Genomic DNA, 21760 nt, shown 5'->3' on the forward strand with positions numbered 1-21760 from the left:
CCAGGAGGAAGAAAGAGAGAAAACTCCATGAGCAAAGTTCACACAGCGTCTGTTTAGTAGAGCAGCTAATTGACGGACACATTTCGGAAGAGGTGATTTATTTTAAACCAAAACTAGATTTTATTTCTGGGCTGCTGGTGGACCCAGAAGCAGAGACACGAAGATTGGAGTCGAGTTAAAAGGTTGGGATTTGTCGAGGACGAGGGCAGGCGGGCGAACGAGGTTGAGCCGGGAGCCGGAGTGGCGTGATTGCACTTGGGTTTCCAGGGAGAGGCAGGAATCACAGGTGAGCAGGGGAAGGCAGATGAGCTGATTGCAGAGCAGAGAGACGGCTGAGGCATCTCCATGTACAAAGACGAGGAAAAAGGGCCACTAGAGATCAGATGAGCTGGAGAGTCGCCGGATGAGACGGAACAATCTGGCCCCCGAAGAGAGGCGAGGACCCGGGTTATGTAGAGGCAGATGATGAGCTGATGAAAGACAGGTGCGTCTCTCTGCAGCAGCGATGAGCACGCAGATGGATCAGGGGAGGGAGAAAAACAACAGCAGATACAGAAACAGAACAAGCTGCCACGGTTCACACTGTGAGACTACATCTGACTGACGTTCACTAAAGCCTTCAGCTACCTTGAATCGGCACAATAGGCCGGCCTGGCTTCAGATCTTTCAGAGTTTGGAGTGTGATACTCTAAACTCTGTAAATGAGAAGCTTCAGTGTCGTCGTCTGGAATCAAGGATCCTTTGTTTCAGAGAATACTAAGAATCATGAGCGGTAAACCCGACAATGAAAACTTAAAGATCTCCTTTAAACACACATTTTTAAGATGTATAAAAAACACTCTGCTTCAAAAGATGATTTGATTGGCAGTCTGAGTCAGTCTGCTGCAAAATGAGTTGAAATTGTCAACATTTCAGCTTTTCCCTCATTAAATCCAGCATCTATGAATATGCAAATATAGTTCATTTAAAAAGTTCAAAGGGTTTTGTCTTGTTACCTATGCAGGGAGCTTGTTTTGAATTAAAACATCTGTAAACATACCCAAAGTTAGACTTCGACTCAGGATGATGGGAGACAATCACACAGGAACAAATCTATACGTTCCTAATCTATACACAGTAAATGTATCTTACATCTGAGATACTGAATTAATACATTTTGGCCCTTATACATAAGACCCACGAGTTCTTGTTCTCTTCGTCCTTAATCATGTCTGAGTTAGTTTCATTAAAGCGGAGGGTGGGCAGGCGACTCACAGCTGTCAGCCTCTGGATCAGATTAAATGAACTGCGGCAAATTGTCTTTCTTTGTCCTCCGCTAAGAGCCCAGAGGAACAATCAGCGCTGCCTCTCACTCACAAAGTGAAATTGCATTAATTTGGCATTTAGGTTTCATCAGCCTCCGACAGATTAGAGTAGAAGCTATTTTTTATCAAGTGATTGGACTATTGTGAGCTATAATACGATAATAATATGATGATTATAATAATTATAGTATTGTTATTCTAATTAGAATTGAGATGATAATAATGAAATTATTCATAATTATGTAACTGAATAATGAGGCCGTTCATGTTTATCTTCTAGATGTGGTCTGAAGAGGTGAACGATCTGCTGCTGTCTGCTGGTCCTTGTTTGAGTCCGGCCTATTTTTTAGTGTCTATACTCGCTTTTCAAAATCCGCATATACACTCTTATTTTGTTGTAAAAGTGGTATTAGCCGGCTTGCTAATGTTAGCCACAGCTAAGCCTAGATTCAGGGATCAGCTGTTCAGTAAATACGTCCAAACCAGAACCTGGCTGCTTGTTCAACCATAACGTCTGTATTTTTCTATTTCTATTCATGTGTTAAGCACAAAATGCTCCATGTGTGGAGGATTTGATGTTTTCATGTAGATATTGCCAAACTGGTTGTAAATCAAATTAAATGTACATTCACATTCATACATTTCTATGGGAACGTGTTAGCTTGCAAGCCTTTGCATGTCAAACGTCTGCACAATATTCACAGAGGGAAACATCTGGATCTGTAGCTGTGAAACACTCTGTCGCTAACTTTGTCTGCCTGACAGATGTTAGCAGTGGAGCTCTCTCCCTGAAAACAGCTTCATGCTGCTGCTGCTGGAAAAAACGCTGATGAGACGGCTGCGACTGAACCGAAACAGTAAAAGTTTTGGGCCTTTATGATCAAAACGAGGGAGGAGGATCGCTAACTGCATGAACCAATCACCAGACGTGGCAGCAAACATGAGGATCCTGCTGTCTGCAAGTTCTCCTCCGTCCTGATTGGATAAAGTGGGCAGGGATTACAGAAAACGTCTTTTATATACATATAGTAATGATTGATAAATCTCTTTTGGTGGCTTATCGCAGTATAACGCAGCTCAATGATGGACGAACTGCTCTAATCCATCGACAACAGGAAGTGTTTGTGTTTATTCTCTTTGAGACGTCATGATATCTGTGCAGGAGGCAGGTGAGGTGGCTCCACTCTGCTAACCTTTGTCAAACTGTCCATGGACCTTTAATCCTGCTTCAGACCTGTTTAATACAGCAGCAGCAGCACTAACAGGATTGCTGATGTTAACTCCCCGGGGACGCGGTTGCCAGCTGTTCCATCCCCCCTGGCGGTGGGTCAGCACACACAGGGCCCGGCCCGCTGATGGGTGGAGCAGGGTGGGAGGGGATGCCTGGAAAGTGAGAGGATCTTCTTAGCTTAGTGCAGATTGCCGCAGCGAGAGGACGAGAGGGATGCTGAGCCCGAAGGTGCTTTAAAAAAACATCACGGAGGATTGGATATTGGAGTTTTTTCTTCATCCTCACTTTTTTTTTTTGTTCCTTGTGGTTTCACCCTCACACCTGGATCGTAGGTTTTGGGAGTTGGGGAACATTTATGGGTTGCTGGTAGGACGCAGGACCGGGTGACTCAAGATGGCCGTGGCTTTGGACGCAGTGTGGGTGAGGGTGAAGAACGTCTGCAAACAGAATGGGCTCCTCATCATGTCGGTGCTGGCCGTGGTCATCGGGTGTCTTTTGGGATTCTTCCTGAGGACGCGGCGCCTCACGGAGCAGGTCAGTCGGTCTCCTCCCCCTTGACCCGGTGTGACGTCACGTTGGCAGGAGAAGGGCTTTGGGAGACAATCTTTGCATTAACCTCCACAGAGCTTCTCCTGCTTCACTGTAGTTTTTCACACTGATACCAAGCTGCAGAGCAGTGCTGACCGCTGTGGGTTTTGGTCATTATTTGCATGTTTTAGCAATTTGTTAGATTTCAAATTGTTCATTTTCTAAAAACAAATAATTGTTTATTATATTTTTTGCAGTGATGCAAAATAATAAATTATATTTCCTTTAATTTAATTTGACTAAATATACATTTTTAGGTATTGTAGCCTGCCTTGCTTGAGTTTTTTTTTCTATCTATGCGACTTTAAACTTCTACCGGCTACATTTCAGATGGAAATACTTTTTTATGACCCTGCAACATTTTACATGAAAGATGTTTAAGCTTGTCAAAATTTTATCCAGTTGGTTCCTCAGCTTTTTGGAAAACAGTTGCTGAATGAAACAAGTAGAGACGTTTCATTTCACTCAGGATCTGAGACCCAAACAGGTCGTATTCAAAGAAAAGTCCCAAAAATTGATATAAATTTGTCTTGCAGAACTTGTTTTCTCCCCATTTCCTATCTGATTCATGTTGTGACCATTTGAAGGGGCCTGACCCATATTTTGGAAAGCAAACGACTAAACTAGCTAACTGAGTATATAAAGTGGCTCCGACTGGAGCAGCTACAACAGTTAAATGCTGCTTACACATGGATGTGGATTAGTTTGATAATGTCATCATGATGACACATCAGTCCCAGTGGTCATTGGTCTGCAGAAGTGCTGATAATACTTCTTAATGCAGTATTTTACATGGATGTTTTAAGTAAAGAGTTTGGGTTTGTCTTTCACCAGTTTCAGACAACTATTGATTTCCATTCATTACGTGTGAAAATATGAAATCTGTCCTTGATCTTTAAAAGATACCATTATATTATTGTTGCTTTGTAACAGTGCAAACTGCCAGCTGACTTTCATACCAGTGATAAATATTTTTTAAAAATGCTGTCTGGATGTTCAGAAAACACGGTTAAAGTCTGAAAGTCGACAGCCTTTTTCAAACAATCAGTAAGTCATCGCAAACTTTGCCGCCAACATCGTTTAGATGTATTTCAAACTCTAGTGACGAACCAAAAGATAATGTGGACAACGTGTGTGCACAACATTTTATATGTTTACATTTGACGCATTTGTACAACTATCATAAAAATGAAATCTTAGGATTTGAATATTGTTTCATTTTTAAACTTTAAAAAATTCTTTGGTTCGAAACTGTACTTCAATTTACTGACCTACAGAAGTTAGACAGAAAGTTGGAAATGAAAGAAAAGTCATGATCAGCAGAAGTTAAGCAGAGACCAGTTGAAAGTTTCCTGGAAATGTATCAAAGAAATTACCAGCTATTTATTAGCAGTTTGTTGGAAAATGGCAGAAATTTGCGGACCTGAAGTGTGAAGTGTTACCGAAGTAAGAAAACAAAACAAGAAATAACCGATAAAATGTGAAGACTTGTTAATCACGTATAACTTAAAGAATTACCTTAATGTTTAACCGCTTTACACAAACATAATCATTGTGCTGGTGGCGAACATCATCACCGACACCAAGCATTAGAGTCCAGAGAGAAACAAGGCCGCTTCCTCATCACTACATCATATAGGAACTATTTGTTGTACATCTTTTTTAACTGATTTATATTTTTCAGTTTTCCAGGAAGTAAAACTCTGTCTCACTCCTGCATTGTTTACTCTCCTCACGGCTCTTATGTGACACCTCTACAGAGTCCTTCAGATACACAGTGAACGACACAACCTTTCACTATGAGCTAATATGATTTACCAGAACTGCGACGCTCCTTGACGACTTTGCATGCGCATGTAATCTGAGATTCCCGGCAGATCTGAGGCCTGTTAACACATCCGGAAATACAGTGAGTGTCTTTTTAGTACGAAGTTCCCGTTTTGTGCCCGTGTCCTTCCACATGTGAACACTGTCGTTGGAGGACAGTTAATGTGAAAACCTCTGTCACAACGACAAAACAGAGCTGAAACATGGTCAACATTAACAATATTTCACAAAGTACAAAGGCTTCAAAAAAGAGCAAAACACATTTAAACTGGCTGCAGCCTTCACTCTCCATTCACTGTGATTTCTGAAGGTTTGTTAAATGAAAAAATGTGCGAAGGTGAAACATTTCCTCTTGTTGGTGGCCACATTCAGCGAGCGACCTGACTGTAAATACACAAGCTTGACTCAAAAAAGGGTTTTTTGTTGGTGGTTTTGTTTTATTGAAGAACAAAAACATCAATGCAACAAAATCCAGGCTAAAGAATAAGCTCACAGTAAATACACCGAGTCCATGCACGTCGCTCTAAACCCCCAGCAAGCAGCTTTATTATGGAGGAGCGCCGCGAACAAACTGCAGCCTGTTTCTTTCCCATCACCCCTTCTGACTAAAGCTCTGTCATATTCTCAAATAGGCCTAAAAATAGACCCAGGCTCCTTTTTACTCTCACAATAGGGGATTACAATCCAATCAGACAAATGCTTCCTCTAATTGTACATCAAATAAGAGTGCCTGTCAGTGGGACAAAGGTACGCAGGAGGTACGGACCTTTATGTTCTCAGACAGTTTATAGAGAGCACTGTGTCGTGTGTGTGTGTGTGTGTGTGTGTGTGTGTGTGTGTGTGCCTGGCTGCCATTAATAAAGTGAGAAAAGATGCAAAGTTGACTCATTTCTGAGGAGAAACCACTCAGCAGTGGAAGAACGTTGTGGGATCAGCCCAAATGAAAATAATGTTCATTAAAAAAAATGTGGTTTATGTGTCTAATTATAGTGTTAGGAGGTTCTGCAGAATCTCACCGTCAGCTGCAGAAGGAGACAGAGTGTGACAGATAAGACGACATGTGAGTGATATTAGTATGTTTGAATGCTGAACTGTGAACGTACACATATATATTTAGCTGCCTTTAGCTTGTTTGTGTTTCACAGCTGACGCCCAGTAAGACTGAACTGTATCAGTGGAGCTCTGGTTGTTGAAGCAGTTCGGCCCATTTGAGAGTGATTACTGAACGCGGTTGGAAACAGAACCAGCTAATATCAGCTGTCTTTATTTACCAGTCTTGCCGCTTAGTCAAAAAGAGGACAGGGATTGATTTAACAGGCTGCGAGAGGATAAAATGACACAATAAAGCAGCTCTGCCATAAATATACAACCTTCACCAAGTTTCTGATGTTCTGTTTTAACGTCGCTGAAATGGTACCAGTTCACCCGGGTCTGGTTTTTGTATGTTGGTTTACACAAAAACTACTGAACGGATCTCCATGAAACTTGGATGGAGGATGGGTCTCGGCCCAGAATATAAAGAACCCATTAACATTTGGTGCGATCCAATAATTTTTTTTTTTTTTTTACATTTTCATTAATTTCTAAGGGAATAATTTTTGGATCTTGATGAATAAAATCTGATGTATTTAGGTGGCTGGAGTGAGGTGAGCACAGTTTGATGAGCTTAAATTATGGTTAAGCAGCTATGATGAGATTTAAAATTGAGAGTGATACAGGGCTATCGAGTTTGATATGGGCTTGATTCAATTCACGTTTACTGTTGTGCCTTGGCGGAGGTATGCGCTCTACTGAGTGCCATTCATCCATTACGACATTATTTAGTATGTTGAGGAAAAGCGAGACAGTATCGTGAAATCAAAATTTTGGATAGAAAGACAGAATTGTGTTTGTCAGAGGTGGAAACTGCCAAAACATGAAGACAAAATCAAAGTTATTGATTTCACATATTTATAATTGTAACTGGCAGACAAAGAAAAAAATTAAAATACAAAATAACCACAAAAACAAGTTGACAAAAAAAAAGTTGCTGTCGTTGTCGCGCTTTTCAGCTGTAAAAAGTATATTAAAAACACTGGAAACAATAGAAACACTATCAGTATAATGCAGTCCAGTACAATACATCGTTAACAATCAACGCTGAGACATTACAGGCGTCATAAAAGTAGATTTTCTATCAGAGCAGGTGTGTTGGATTTCATTACATCTCCTCATGAAGTGGGCACTTTGTGTGCGTCTATAAAAAAACATACTTTGTTGTAAAGTGCTGAAGCCAAACCGCAGAAACTTTCTCCAACCACTTAAAGACAACTCAACATGTCTGTATTTCTTTACCTCGGCGGCTACTTCACAGGAACACTCAATCACAGTGTCTGAAGACAGGTGTGATAAGTACAACCTATAGCTATATGTCATACTGTAAAAATAAACCTACATATAAAATAATCTGTCACTAACTTGTTAGACAGCTACTTCCTGCAAAGTTGAACAAAACAAGTCCAAACCAAAAAAAAAAAACGCCACAAAAGATGTTTTCCATCCAAACTTGTATTAACTTTGTCCTTCAGCAGCCTCAATAGACTCGAACTGAGGCTGAATGAGATGAACAGGCATTATCAAACCAGTACAACCACCACCGCACTGCTGCTCTGAGAGCTAATTGTGCATAATTGTGCTTGAGATTCTCCTCGTCTGATGTTTTTAAATTTATTTTAGTTCGTGTCCCAACGTCAAGAGTCAAGAGTGTTTGGTTCTTAGGTTAATTGCGTGAGTACGTCAACTTACGTAACATAAGTGACGTACTTACGTTGTCATTTTAACCCCAAACTATGATCTTTTCCTAAACCTAACCAAACCTCAACCTCTCGCAATGTTACTAACAGCCGTAAAATCATAATATGTCAGCAAGCTTTATTTTGAAAGTCTAACTGGACGTTGCATATTAAATATTATTGCTAACTTGACCGTTGAGGGGAAGGTAGAGCGTCGTAGTTTGAAGCTTTGGGCCGCTAACTGCTGCAGTTTTTGTGGAGCTGGGAGTGAGAACGTGTTGGTTCATGAGCTGACATTAATCTGAGAGGTGACGGTGGTGAACGAGCAGGCGAGAAGCCAGTGACCACAGTTCGAGACTGCGTTTCAACATTTGTACACATGAAACCATTTGTGGCAACAAAAAAACAGATATTTTTGACGGGAAGTCCGAACATCTCCAGTCGTGTTCGTGGCCACAAAACCAGATGTTTTAAAGCAATGTATGTAACTTTTTTTGCCTTGAAATAACAGCTTTAAAATCATGTTGAGTGTACAGTCACTTCGGCATTCAGCATGTTTTGCAGAAACTTACTTTGCCAACACTTCTCTGCCGTTTTTCAGACATTTTTTTGAGTTTTCCAGTGTCGACTTTGAGCATTTTTAAATCATCAGATATTGTTTACTATATGTCCGTAAACCTATAATATCAATAATCTCTGTGGTTTCCTCAGTCCTGGAACTGAAGTGCCAATATTTTGTCAAGTTGTTGGAAATAAATAACAAATAAATATTCATGCAGGATGGAAGTTTTGTTGGTCGCTGCAATTGCTGTTTTTCTTGGTGGCAAAAAGCCTTTTGAGATCAGAGGAAACTGCAGCTGTGTGATTATTTCTGTGCACGTCAGAACAGCGAGTCTTTCTGGAAGTTGTTTTGACTTCAAAGTAAACTGTAACATTCATCTCTCCTTGTGCTGCCGTACGGGAAGTCTGTCAGAGATTTAAAACACCGATTACATAAGCAGCAGCAGCGTCAGTATTAGTGGGCTGACTTACCGGTAAGCTAACCCACCACTGTCTCACTACTGAAACAAAGCAGAGTGTGCAATGTTTGAAAGAAGGAACACAACCAGAAATAATCCATTACAAGCAAAAAAAATGCAAATACTCTTTAGATATATATTGTTTTGTGACTGACATTATAGTGTCAGTGTGAGGCTACATCGGCTGCTGTTCAACTAAACGTACAAGCTCACTGAGGCGGACGTTTGTCAAATCTTACCTCAAACAGAAAAGATCCCTAAATCTAGTCGATGTGTCAAATCAGCTGCGTCTTTATTTTTTTACAGAGAGAAGAAAAATGTCAGCCTTCCTGAAAAAAATATTTTTCTGTTAATATTTTCTTAAATGCTGCAACGTTTATGTAACTAAGTGGTCACTGTGACCAGGCGGACGATTAAAGGAAAATATAGTGCATCCAAGTGGAGAAGAGTATGACAAGCCCAGTCCCAACCCAGGCATGTAATGGACCTGCAGATCCGGGCCGAGCGAGGATGTTTTGCCTCACCTAGACATGAAAGGTAACCATGGCGATGCAAGAAGTCCTTGTAGGCAGGTGGTCGGGCTGGATCGATGGGTCAAACACAGAACTTTCACCCAGAAGACCAGAGTATTGTATGTTTTGTGTTGTTGCACTTGCAAAATGTCCGCCCATCTTGACAGAGGTTTAGCCGGTAGCATGTTATAGCCAGCAGACGTTTTGGTTCACGTTACGTTAGCTTGGCGTGCTGTTTGTGTTTCTGAGTTGTGTGCAGCTTTGACTGCTGCATGCATGTTTACCTCAAGACATAATATTGTTGTGTTCTGTTTGTAGTTAGCACGTGTGTTGCATTATAACCTGGGATTTATCCGTTGCACAACGGTGGGGGTGCCAAATAAAAAAAAATAAGAATTATAATGTTGCTTTAATGTACTTTATGATCTTTTCCTAAACCTAACCAAGTAGCTTTGTTCCTAAACAAAGAGTTTGTCCGGTAACTTTACCTTGAGCCTGAGAACGTGATGAGAGCTAATGTGACTAAACACGTGGAAAAAGCACTTTGAGAGGAAGAGTGATGCGCTAAATGTCAAGGTAGCCAGGCAGACAGGCTAACGTTAGCTCTGACAAGCACCTGCTGGACAGCTCTCACAAATGAAAGCTAACTTCATAACTCCTGTAACCTGCAGTCCAGTGTGCTCCTTTCTCCAGCGCTTATTACACAGTGACAAAAACAATTATTGAAATAAGTGTAATTAAGTTAGCAACCCGACTTATTATTGCCAACTACACAACAAACTATACATCAAGTGCATTAACATTAGCACCACACGGTTAATGGTCAAACCACACAAGTACGCTGCAGCACCAGTGTCTATTGAATTGAGCAAGGGTTTAAAAGTTAGATTTTTATCATATTATTTCATCATTTGTACGAGGACGGATGTGCTTTCTGTTCTTGTGCAGGTCACAGAGTCTAAATTTAAGATGAGTATCCTGTCACCAGTCTGCAGGATAATACGAACAGCAAAACAAACTGCCTCATGAAGTTTGTATTTCTGAGGACTAACAGTCGTTTTATTTTGGACCCACCCTGCTGTTCTGTGTCACTCTGGTGCTTCATTTTGTGTCACACTTGGCTGGCAAAAACCTGTTAAACTGCAGCTGCCCTGTTGACTGGTCCTTTGAAAACAGATGCACTTGCCCAATGTACCACAAACAACACACACACACACACACACACACACACACACACACACACACACACACACGAGTGCAAGATGAGCAGAGCAGAGACAAACCTCTGCTGGCTGTATGTGAGTGCTGATCCTGCTCTTATACAGCAAACTAAGCTCTCTCTGCTTAATGCCCAACAGAAAAGCTCTTTAGCCGTCATTATGCAGCCGCCTCGCCCTGCAGCCCCTCAATCCACCGTCCTCCCATCTCCCCTGACATCCCTAACCTCACTCTCGCTCCCGTCAGCTCTTTACGATACGCAGCTTGTACGTGTTTATTATCAGCAGATAGACACGTTCTCACCGTCTCAGGCGATCAGCAGTTAGCGATCCCAATCACAAAGATTTCCTACTTTAGATGCAGACAGCCACGTGTTACTTAAAGGGTCAGTGTGTAAGAATTGACCACCTTATTCAAAACAAATAGGAGGAAGCAGTAGCCGCTAACTGCTGCTAACTGTAGCTGTTGTTAGCTTGTTAGCTCCGTTAGCCGATGCAGCTAGCAGTCCGGACTGGGAGAACCAGGGGAGTGTTGGTGTTTACGACGCTAGCACAGGAGCTTTAAACCAGAACAGGTCGGGGCTAGCAGGCTAGCATGCTAACGCCAGTATATATCTTTGCAACACGATACATAGAAGTCGTAATTTTTAATGTTTTCAATTAAAATTCTTACATATTGCACCTTTAAAAGAGGCAACATTGTATGATATGTCCAGAAATTTAGTTGGCTGTTGTGGCTGTTTATGGTTCTTCCACACGCTACAGAGGCTCCTGTTTGTTAAATTAATAAATTATTAAATTGCTAATATTTGTTTCTTCACACTTCAATCATCCAATCCACCAAACAAGAGTCAATAGCAGAATAAGCTGTTTGGCAGAGAAGATTTGGCAAATTTGTCATGGGCACAACCCAAATACTCAGCTCTGCTGCTCATCCCACAAATACATGTTCCTTACAAATGTGGCACCATTTAAAAGGGAAATAAACAGGCTTTCCAACGCTATAAGATTTATCGCCAAGAAGCATCGTTACAACAAAGAAATAATCTACCAAACACAAATTTCCTTACTTTTTATGCTATGTTTATACATTTTGTGAGAGACGGGGTTTGGTGGTGAGACGGCTGATCCGTGCTGTCAGCTCATTCACAGCGAGGTCGTACGATCACAAAAGCGATAATGGGGACGGGATATTCTTTGCGCTTTCATTCATGGTGAACCATCAACCGTCGCTGCCACTAAATCTTTTTCTAGGTCACAAAACATTGAAGTGCAGTTGAAGTATAGATAAACTGAAAATTCTTTTATTCATCAGAGAATGATGACGACCTCTTTGAACGCCCTTTATGTGGTTGAAATTGCTCCTGTATGATGCAGTTCATTGTGTTGAAGAATGCACCTTGCCTGATGTTATATCACTGATTATGAGGATATAACAACACCCACATCTCAGCCTTCTTCAATGGGGAGAGAGCAGGGACAAATTCATTCATTCCTTCGAAGAATTGGTACAATGTGTGTGAGCTTTTGTGTGGCACGTTCAGCAACTCAGAATGTAAACTATGAATCACCTTCTGCCCGTGAGCTTTAGCAACACACCTCACACCTCAACGACTGAATAGGTTCATCACCAGTGATCAATCAACATATGACGACTGTCCAACCAACTGCAGACTTTTTTATGTACAGTGACAGTTTAGTTTGGTTTAGGAAAAAAATCTTGGTTTGGGTTTAAACAACAAGTCCTGTGCTTGTACCTGACTTCCTCCTTTGCCGCAGTAATAATTACTACGGCTACTCGGGGAGACGTAATAAGCTGCTTTCACAGTCAACCTATGTGGTCGTTGTCCTGATGAGGACCGGCTGACTGTTGACAAGTGTGCGAAGGACACTCACACTTTAAAGTGCTGTATCACCAAACACTGATAATCTCGATCAGACGGTGATCACGGAGATGCTTCTCGAGGAAGGAAGCTCTTTTCTGTCCAGTTTATTTTGACGTGAGTGGAGATGTGAGGTCTGGCTGCAGGGGATGAAACAGTGCAGCTGATAGAGAACAGCTGTCCACTGCTGCTGTGGACGGAGGCCAGCGGTAAAGCCCAGTGGACACAGACACAAATACACGAAAAACTCTGCGAGATGTTCAGACTTCTGCCAAACTGTCACCCAAAAACTGTCGACCCTTGAAAAGGAGCTCACTGGAGATTTAACCTGTGATATGTTATGGCTGCTCTCCAAGATTTACCCAGCCTCTATCTTTAACCTTCTTCTTTTATCTGCTTTGATAAGTGTAAATTACCACTTGTCAAAAAAGCTTCGCTTCCACCAACACAAGTCGCGGGTGAAGCTATTGAGTCACAGAGGGCCGTGAAGTAAACACCAGGCTTGTTTTCACCACAGGAGTGTTGTTATCTCGCTGTGGCAGAGACTCAGAGTAGGTGGGAAGTGATTTCATGCCTGAAACAAAGCAGTGTTCAACTCATTAACGTGTCTGACTGTTGGGATTTTGTGCTTTGCAGTCATGAATATGTTTTTTATTCAGGGCTACACTTTTATTCCAACATGTCCTCACTCTAAAAACTGCAGCGAGTTCAGTGGCCCTAAGCTTCAAGCTATGACGTGCTTCCTACGTCTCCCTTGTCCATGAAGGTCCAAAAATAAGGTTTGCTGATAAACACTTCACATATTATGATATTTTGGGTTCTGGGTTCAGTCATTTTCTATTTTATTTATTTACTCAACATCCACATAGCCCGAGTTTGCCGACATGAACACAGATCACATCACAGCAGTACAGCAGCGCTCACAGTGAACAATTACTTTTTACCGCTTCATCACTTTTTACTTTATATAGTGTTTGTTAAAACGTGCAGTAAATATAATACGTAGTTGTCATTTTCACTTTTATTCAGTTGTTGAGAGTTTGTTAGGAGCCAACTCCTCCTGTCTTTTCTAAAGTGCCCTTAACTTAATCAGCTGCTGGAGTTGCTTGTGAAGTTTGAAGACTTGCCACTCAAACACTCGTTTGCAGCGAGCGTCCATGTTTTGTCTGAGCAGATGCACTTTTAGATTGAAAGACGGAAATACCGACTCGCAAATTCCAACTTGCAGTGGAAGTCTGTGTTTTTCCTTCACTCCTCGTTGGGTCGTCTTGTCTGTATTTGCTCCTCTTGAGTCCTCAGTGTTCCTGCTGTTGTTCCCCTTGATTTTCATGTCCTCAGTTCTTTAGTTTATGTATTTTAAAAGCTTAAAAGCAACTTTGTAAGTAGGGCTGCACGCTGACTGTGTTTTATTCTATAAAACTTTCACTTTTTTAGCAACTCAATCACAAACTTTACATAAAGTACATGAATAAATACATGAATTTGAGCAGGTTGACTGACTACAGGTCTGATTTCTGAATACATTGAAAAATAAACCTTTTCTCTGATTTACACAACTGTTATCGGCCTAAATATGGTTTGTTCATACTTACAGGAGTGTAAACGGTTGCACCTTAAACCAAACGGTTACACGGATATATTTTCAGACAAAGAATGACATTTAAATGGCATAAAGTGAACACTGTAGTGTGAAAGTATCTAACTGAAGGAGGCACATCTCCAAAACACATGAACAAGCACTGCCTGACTTCACGGACTGCCCCTGAGCTCTCAGGTCAGCTGGGTGACGGGTTAGCGGCTAGTTAGCTACGTTCAACACGCTCTCTTAGCTTTTAAGACCAATAAATACATGATTGATTTTACTGATAAAGCAGCTGTTTGATTGCTGTTTTCTACAGGAGTGAAGGAGGACTCATACTTCTGTCTCATAGTGAACAGTCCCTGCCGTAGTCTCACACATTGGTATCAGATTTGACCTGATGTTGGCTGTGTTTACTTCTGTCACTCACTTTGTAATATACAGCAATAATGGGAGCTTTGCCTACTTAAGTGCAATCAGTGAAACTAATCAGTATTTTCATATTGACACTGGATTAAATGACCATGTGTAATGTGAAGATGTGTCTGCCCCGGAGAAGAAACAGGTATTTTTTAGCACTTTTTGCCTCAGTGTTTTAGTTTTATTGGTCACTAAATAACATTTTTATAATTAACATGTTAACACGTTTCTAGCCACGTGCAGCTGTTTTCAGAAAGATATTTGTATTTTCCTCCCTGTCCAGCACAATGTGAGAAACTAGCAGGTGAACGTTGCAGCATTCAGCAGCAGAGGAGCCAGGTGTTTTCTGCAGGTGTCAGTGGAAGCTGAAGGTGAAGGAGTGATCGTGGCTTTTGTTACTCTCGGGGTCACACGCATTTTACACGTTTTACAAGCACTCACACAGCACTACTTGACGCACACTTGTTCCCATCCTCGCTTTTCTTCTTCTTTCTTTGTCTGTCGGTGCTTCGGCTTCCCCTTTTTGTGTTACACACTGAAAATTGAGAGAATAAACGCCGACATGGTCAGCGTTGACAGCAGGAGCAGCTGGAGAAACCCCGGTGTGACAGTTGCTCTGTGGGGCGTTCAAGCGTCCTCGTCCTTCCTGTCTTTCCAACCAATATTTGTCTTTTGATCGGCGTAAATGTATTTGTATTTTCTCTGGACATGCATTTTTTATTGTCGGTGTGGAAATGAAAGTTGCAAGAACAGAATGATATATTTCTTCTTTACTATTTTTGCTGGTTTGCGATACTAGTATTTGGTTTTGGGTGATGTTTGGATGATCTTTGGATGATCTGTATCAGCTGGTTGTTAATCACAGGGCCGCAGATGTCTCAGTCATGCTGAGGAAAGCCTAGGGCTGAAACCCATCTGTCACATCCTGCTGTCACAGTTTACAAAAACAGGACACTAATGCAGACATGGAGGCAGGTGAAGCAACAAAAAGTGAGTTTTAATCAGCTGAAGACCAAAATACAATAAAATGGCAGGTAACAAAAACTGCCAACAAAAAGTTAGAGCACAGGAAAATATAAGAATAACACAAAAACTAAAGACAAATCAGGAACACACGAGGCATGGACAAAAACAGGATGACACGAGGACGAGAAGAGACGAACAGACGATGAAGAGTGAGGGAACAACACAGCTGAAATACAAACTAAACTAACGAGGGGATGAGGTGCAGACGGAGAGACACGTGCTAACGAGGCTGGGTGAAATGTTCAACTAGTCACATCGGAGTTTACTCGTTTGAGTCATCTTACTCTGATTGCTGAAGCCGTGGGCTCAGCGTTTCTACAGCTTGTCACTTGCACTTCTGTGGCAAAGGAAATAAATATTCATGTATCTTCTGGAGAGTTTGTTTGCTCTCACTGGACAGGAATTTAAATCACGAGGCTCTGGTTAGTAACTGGAGGTACCTGACAGGTCTTTCATTTCCATGCAAATGCATCTTCTGCTTGTTTTAAAAACATAGAATAAACCACAGCTGCGGGCTTAATGTGATGTGCTGAAGGCGGTGAGGGACAAAGAAAGACAAATGAAACACAGGTGGACAGGAAAAGAGACGTCTACAGTCCCTGAAGGACAGTCGCTGCCCTGTGTTGTTTTGATTAACACATTTCACTCAGCATGTTCAACACTGACTTGACGAAAGGAAGAATCTTTATTGATCACGTATACAATGTGCAACACGGTGAAACTGTTTAACCCATCCTGAGGGTGCAGCATGATATTATTCACATCATCATATAAACACAGCAGTGATGTGGAAATTAGATGATGATCAATGTAGTATTAAAACATTTTTTGAATAATTGATAACAGCCCTGGCCCACGTAGAGAGAGGTGTAGGGTCAACCTTCTCTCTCAGCGCTGCTAGAAACCACTAATAAGGCGAAAATATTAGCTCCACATGCAGTTTTCTTTAATTAGATGAAGCTTCAGCCCTCAACTTGTGCTGATCTTGACCCTAAGGAGAATTTGAGGGTCAAAACATCATCTAATTAATAAAAACTGCAGTGTGTGCAACACTTTTTTCACTTTCTAGTCTGCTGTCAGTGATCGGCGCCTCATTAAAGCCCTCGGTGTGTGTTACCTTTCGATGACACTCCTCACGAGGCATCAGCTAATTTGAGTTTTTAAAGGTGTTATTGAAAACATTCAGTCAGTAAACGTCACATCCCGTCTCCCACCATCGGTTTAATTCACGTCACAACGCCGCTGTTGCTCGAATCATCTGCTCCCTCAGGTGGTTGCCTATTCGTTCGCTATCTGTCGTTGCAAACTAGCTAGCTAACGTTACGGAAGCATGGCTCGCTGGCTGTACAACGCAGCTGTTTTTTGACATTTTCTTCCACAAACTGGCAACGAACTTTTGACGCTGACGAAACACAGACAGTGCGTGATACCAACAGCAATTTACTTCTGGCTGACAAACCTTGTTAGAACCAACAAAGATTTTTGTTTTGCACCTTTCTACGAGCCCTGCAGATGTCTGGATTCGGCTTCTTAAGAAAGCTGCAAAGCAATCAGAACCGGCTCGTTCTGAAGAGGTACATTTTGAACTAACTAGTCAAACAAATTACAAAAAAAAAGTCCAGATGATTTAATGACCAGAAGATGAAGGAAAACATCCTGTTTTTCCTTCCGTTCTTGGAACGGACTGATTTCATTATAGACATCTTGACAAAACCCTGCAAATGTCCCTTTTCATTATTTTTCATTTAACATCAGGTTCCTCTTCACTAGCCATCTAATGGTCTTTCTAAAATTACCTGTGACTAACATTTCCTCTTCTCTCGTCTCCACAGGAGGTGAAGTACTTCCAGTTTCCAGGAGAGCTGCTGATGAGGATGTTGAAGATGCTGATTCTCCCGCTCGTCGTGTCCAGGTACTGACGTCCGTCTCCATCACATAATTATAACCCTCACAGTTTTAATCCATACACCATTTGGATTAACACAGCTCGAGTTTTCTAATGTATTCTGTGAACTATGATACTGTGAGGACCGTCTGAAGAGTAATTATGTGACTCAGCCAGGGTAAGATGGAAAAGTTCACCAGCCAAGGAAAAATGTCTGTATATTGGGTTCGACTTTAATATTGAATTATTTAAAAAATGCTCGAGCAAAACAAGATTCTTTTTCAAGAATTTTGGAAAAATGGAAGAAATTAATGGGATGTTGTTATGATTTTAGCACCTGATGCTTATAAATGCTGTAGTGAAAGAACAGGAAAGTACTGACGGAGTAGATCTACGTGTTTCGACAGAGAAAACAGAAACTTCTCTGTTTTAAACAACCTTTCTGGCCTTTTAAGTATAGATTTCTGATTTTTACGAGGTGTACGTACTTGAATGCACCTGAATCCAAGCTAAACGTTGTCTCACAGTTCAGCGTTTCAGAGTGCTGTATTAGGCTGGAGGCTCTTTGCAGCTGTGGGTACAACATCTTTGTTTGTTCATTTATTCCCAGGACCACAGCCACGAGACAGACAGGGGACCAGATTGACCTCTCACTTCGGAAATACTAATTTTCTATTATCCTTGCTTACATAACTGCAGCTGAGAAGGGGGGGAGCTGCTCATCTGTAGTCAGTGCAAGGACATTAATAATAAAGAGATAAAATGCTGAGTTTCTGCTTTTGCTGCTGCAGTTTATACTGACGAGGCTGCCCGGGATGCTTTCTGCCCGTTGTGCATGAGACCCTCACCTCTCAATTTCTGTTACGTGTTAACTGAAGACTGGTCCGAGATTGTTTACGACGCAGTTCGACTGAATGAAGCCAACGACAGAGAAGCTTAAACTAACCTAAAAGAACCACTGGCCATTTTTGTATCCATGGTTTTACCCATCCACGTGTCCTCGTGCAAGCTGAGAGGGAGAGTCCTTCAAGAAAATGCGTTTATCACATTTGTTAGACTTCAAGGATGCACAGCTCTCTTGATCTTGACTTTCTATTAAGGCCTGTTTGGACACACCGAAGAGCGACACAGGGTTACGCTCAGTCCATAATTGATGTATTAAGGTAAAAGCAGGCTGCAGCGTTCTTCGCAGGGACATGCTGATAATAAAGTGGCCACCGGGAGCTCGTGGGCCGACAGTTTCTTCATTGAAGTGCAAATTAAATGATGCTTTGCTGTGAAACCATCTTCATCAGCTTTGCTGCTCTGAAGAAATTTAATTTGCACCTTCAGAAATGTCTGTGTGCTCAACTTCTCAACCCTATAATCAACATGTTAAAGAAACATGTCTCTCCAACATGTTTTAAAAGTAGTCACAACAGCAGGCCTACTTATTAAGGTCTTAGCACTGGTTATAAAGGGTATTAACAAAAACACCAGGCGGATGTTCAACTGCTGGATATAAGATATTGATTTTCCTCCACTGCCAGGTTCACACTGGACAAAATCAGCCCGATAATAGCCTGACCAGGCGGACGCAGTGTGTCGGTAACTATATTGGTGTGACACAGGAATACCACCGGTTGCACGTACATTGCGGAACGGCTCAGCTACGGTTCTGATCCGTCGTCCGTCAACCCCCACCGGCTGCGTTTTGAGTGCAGCTGGAGTTGCGAGACCAAGGAGTTCCTGCGATAATTACAGGATCACGCGTGACCGCAGTTATACATACATGTTATAAACACAACAACAAACAGACAAAAGGTCAGTGTTCCCAACCGAAGGATTAGAAGAAGTGCTTGGATTTGTCTCTTTTTTGAGATTTTTGTGTTGGCGTCAACACTGATTGTTTTATTCTGAAAATTAACAGGATGTTGTGTTGTTGTTTCGGTGTGTGACTTCCTGTCTGCTCTGTGCTGAATTTGGCCGAATTGCTGCACCGTGCTCCGGCATCCGAAGCCTTGTGTATCTGCTACAGAAGGGTTTGGACTGCCGGAGCTGCAACAGAGTAGATACGCAACGCAGTGGATCAGTCACGGACCGAACACGGATCTGGTGGAATTTAGGGGTTAGGCATCACAATTCATTGTTTTATCCCATGTAGTGTGTAATCGCGGACAAAAACTGACACCACATCTTGAACGTCTCACCATGCGTCAGATTTTCAGTAACTTGTTACATTACAAGGTTACTGCCATTAAAAAGACACTTATATAATAGCATTATGGTGTTACCTACTGAGAAAAAAGTACTTTTGTCTTCCCAAAAATGAAAACACTTTTGTGATTCCTTGCCATGCTGCTGCTTATATAATTCAGAAAAGGGCTACCTTTAAATGTATTGACACTACCAACATAAGATAAGATAAAACTTTATAAATCTGAAAGAAAATAATTGTGCTAAATTCTTTAATAGCATCTTCTACAACCTATAATCTGTAACCCTGCAGGCTGACAATAACAGCATTTGCAAAGAAAAAGGTTGAATTATTGGAAGAACATGAAAGTAAAACAGAAGTCGAAGGTTTTTTTGGCCGGTACATCGTGTTTTAACATGCAACTAATGAACTAGTTAACTAGATTAATAAATATGTATGTTGTGTTGTTTCCCCTTATTCAACAGTACAGCTGCTTTATGTATATATCATCACTGTGTGTGTGTGTGTGTGTGTGTGTGTGTGTTGCATTATGTCCCTGAATGAAAGCAGTGGGGGGATTAAGGTTTGATCCTTGCATTCACAAGCGACGTCCAACAAACATCACTGACACTGATGTGATGTCAACTGCTGGCTGTGATTGAAATGCTGCAAGTGTCGATCCTCGATTGGTGACATGTGTTTCATGTATACACTTAAAACTCTTTCCCTGCAAGGTGAACATAATATAAAGGAATTCATTGATAAGAAGAAGCAGCAGTAAAGACCTCTGGTCAATACTGGCTGTACAAAACAAAAGCGATGCCCTGAAGAAACCAACAGTACTTTGAAACTTTGTCTTTCTGCAAAGAATCACGTTGTATTTAGTCTCAGATCTCCAACGGCTATATGACCTAACCCACATCGTCTGATGGTTATGTATTCTTTCTAATGCTTAATTCAGTAAGTTTCACTTCTACAAGATGAATTGTGTTTATATTTCAGCGTGTATTCAGATAACACTGCCATATGAACTTTGAACGTCCTCACAAAGAAAAGTGCAGCTATGAAAAGCAATTATGAACATAGAAGTTAATAAGGCAGCAGTTACTGCTCTCTTTGCCCAAAGGTAACGACACCGGCGAGTATATATAAATGGATTTGCTTGAGTTTCTTGAAGATGTTTCAGCTCTCATCCAAGAGGCTTCTCAGTTCTGAAATTGTTGAACTAAAACCCCAATTGCACCAAAATAACATACACCGATCAACCACGACATTAAAACCACCGACAGGGGAAGTGAATTCGTTGATCGTGTTGTTACACTGCAATGTTCTGCTGGGAAACTTTGGGTCCAGATATTCATGTGGAAGCCACTTGCCACTCAGCAGGTGAACATTGTTTACTTGTCATGTCATGTTACTATCAAACGTTGGCAAAACAATCTCATCACAAGGTTTTGGGGGCTTAAAGGTATTACATCTGCAATTCCATGAAAAATGGGCAAACTCCATTTTCAGAAAAGTGGATACTGTTGTAAGATTCTTTACTCAGGTTTTATATTTCAGGTTTTTACATAGATCGAAGGATTACATACTCCTGTACAACTTAAAGGTCACCTTTGTAAGAAGGTTGATTTTTGAGTCTCATTCCCAACTCGTCAGATACTTATGATTTGGGATGGCGGCCGACCTGACCTACAATCCCCAAGACTCAAAAATCAACTCTCTCACAAAGTTGACCTTTGAGAAAACTGTCCGAGGTCTTAGTCTTATAAAACCCTCCCCAGATACATCGGCTTCACCTACAAATCCATTGTTACCAAGCTGCTGAAGAAGTGACATTATGAATTGCACTGACGCATGATGAAAATGATGACGCCACCTGAATCGTCAAAGCACCAACTGTCAGTCTAACTGTGTGTTTCGTTTTCCAGTCTGATGTCAGGACTGGCAGCCCTCGACGCCAAGTGTTCCAGTCGGCTCGGTCTGATCACAGTGTCTTACTACCTGTGGACCACCTTTGTGGCGGTGATAGTGGGGATCATCATGGTCTCCATCATTCACCCGGGTGGTGCAGCCCAGAAAGAGGACTCTGAGGACAGCGGCAAGCCTATCATGAGTTCTGCTGATGCTCTGCTGGATCTCATCCGGTAAGAACAACGAGCGTCCGCCTGACCAACACGCCACGAGCGACCGATTCATAGTTAATGATTATAACTTAATGTGATGAACACTGAAATTACGGCAGTCACTGTGTCTGCGAGCTGGGCGAACAGAAAAGGCACAAGTGAAGCACATACTCCTCAATTATCTGGCATTAAAGAG

General features: G+C 41.6%; 1 protein-coding gene across 1 annotated transcript in view; it reads left to right on the forward strand.

Moving 5' to 3' along the window:
- Positions 1-2928: 2928 nt before the first annotated feature.
- slc1a7b (solute carrier family 1 member 7b) overlaps positions 2929-21760 on the forward strand; it is a 30157-nt gene continuing 11325 nt past the window's right edge. The window contains exons 1-3 of the mRNA XM_073476596.1: positions 2929-3069; positions 17210-17289; positions 21370-21585. Coding sequence (XP_073332697.1) covers positions 2929-3069; positions 17210-17289; positions 21370-21585 — 437 coding nt within the window. The remainder of the gene's footprint in view (positions 3070-17209; positions 17290-21369; positions 21586-21760) is intronic.

Source organism: Pagrus major, chromosome 11, assembly GCF_040436345.1.
Source record: "Pagrus major chromosome 11, Pma_NU_1.0".
In the NCBI taxonomy this organism is placed as follows: domain Eukaryota; kingdom Metazoa; phylum Chordata; class Actinopteri; order Spariformes; family Sparidae; genus Pagrus; species Pagrus major.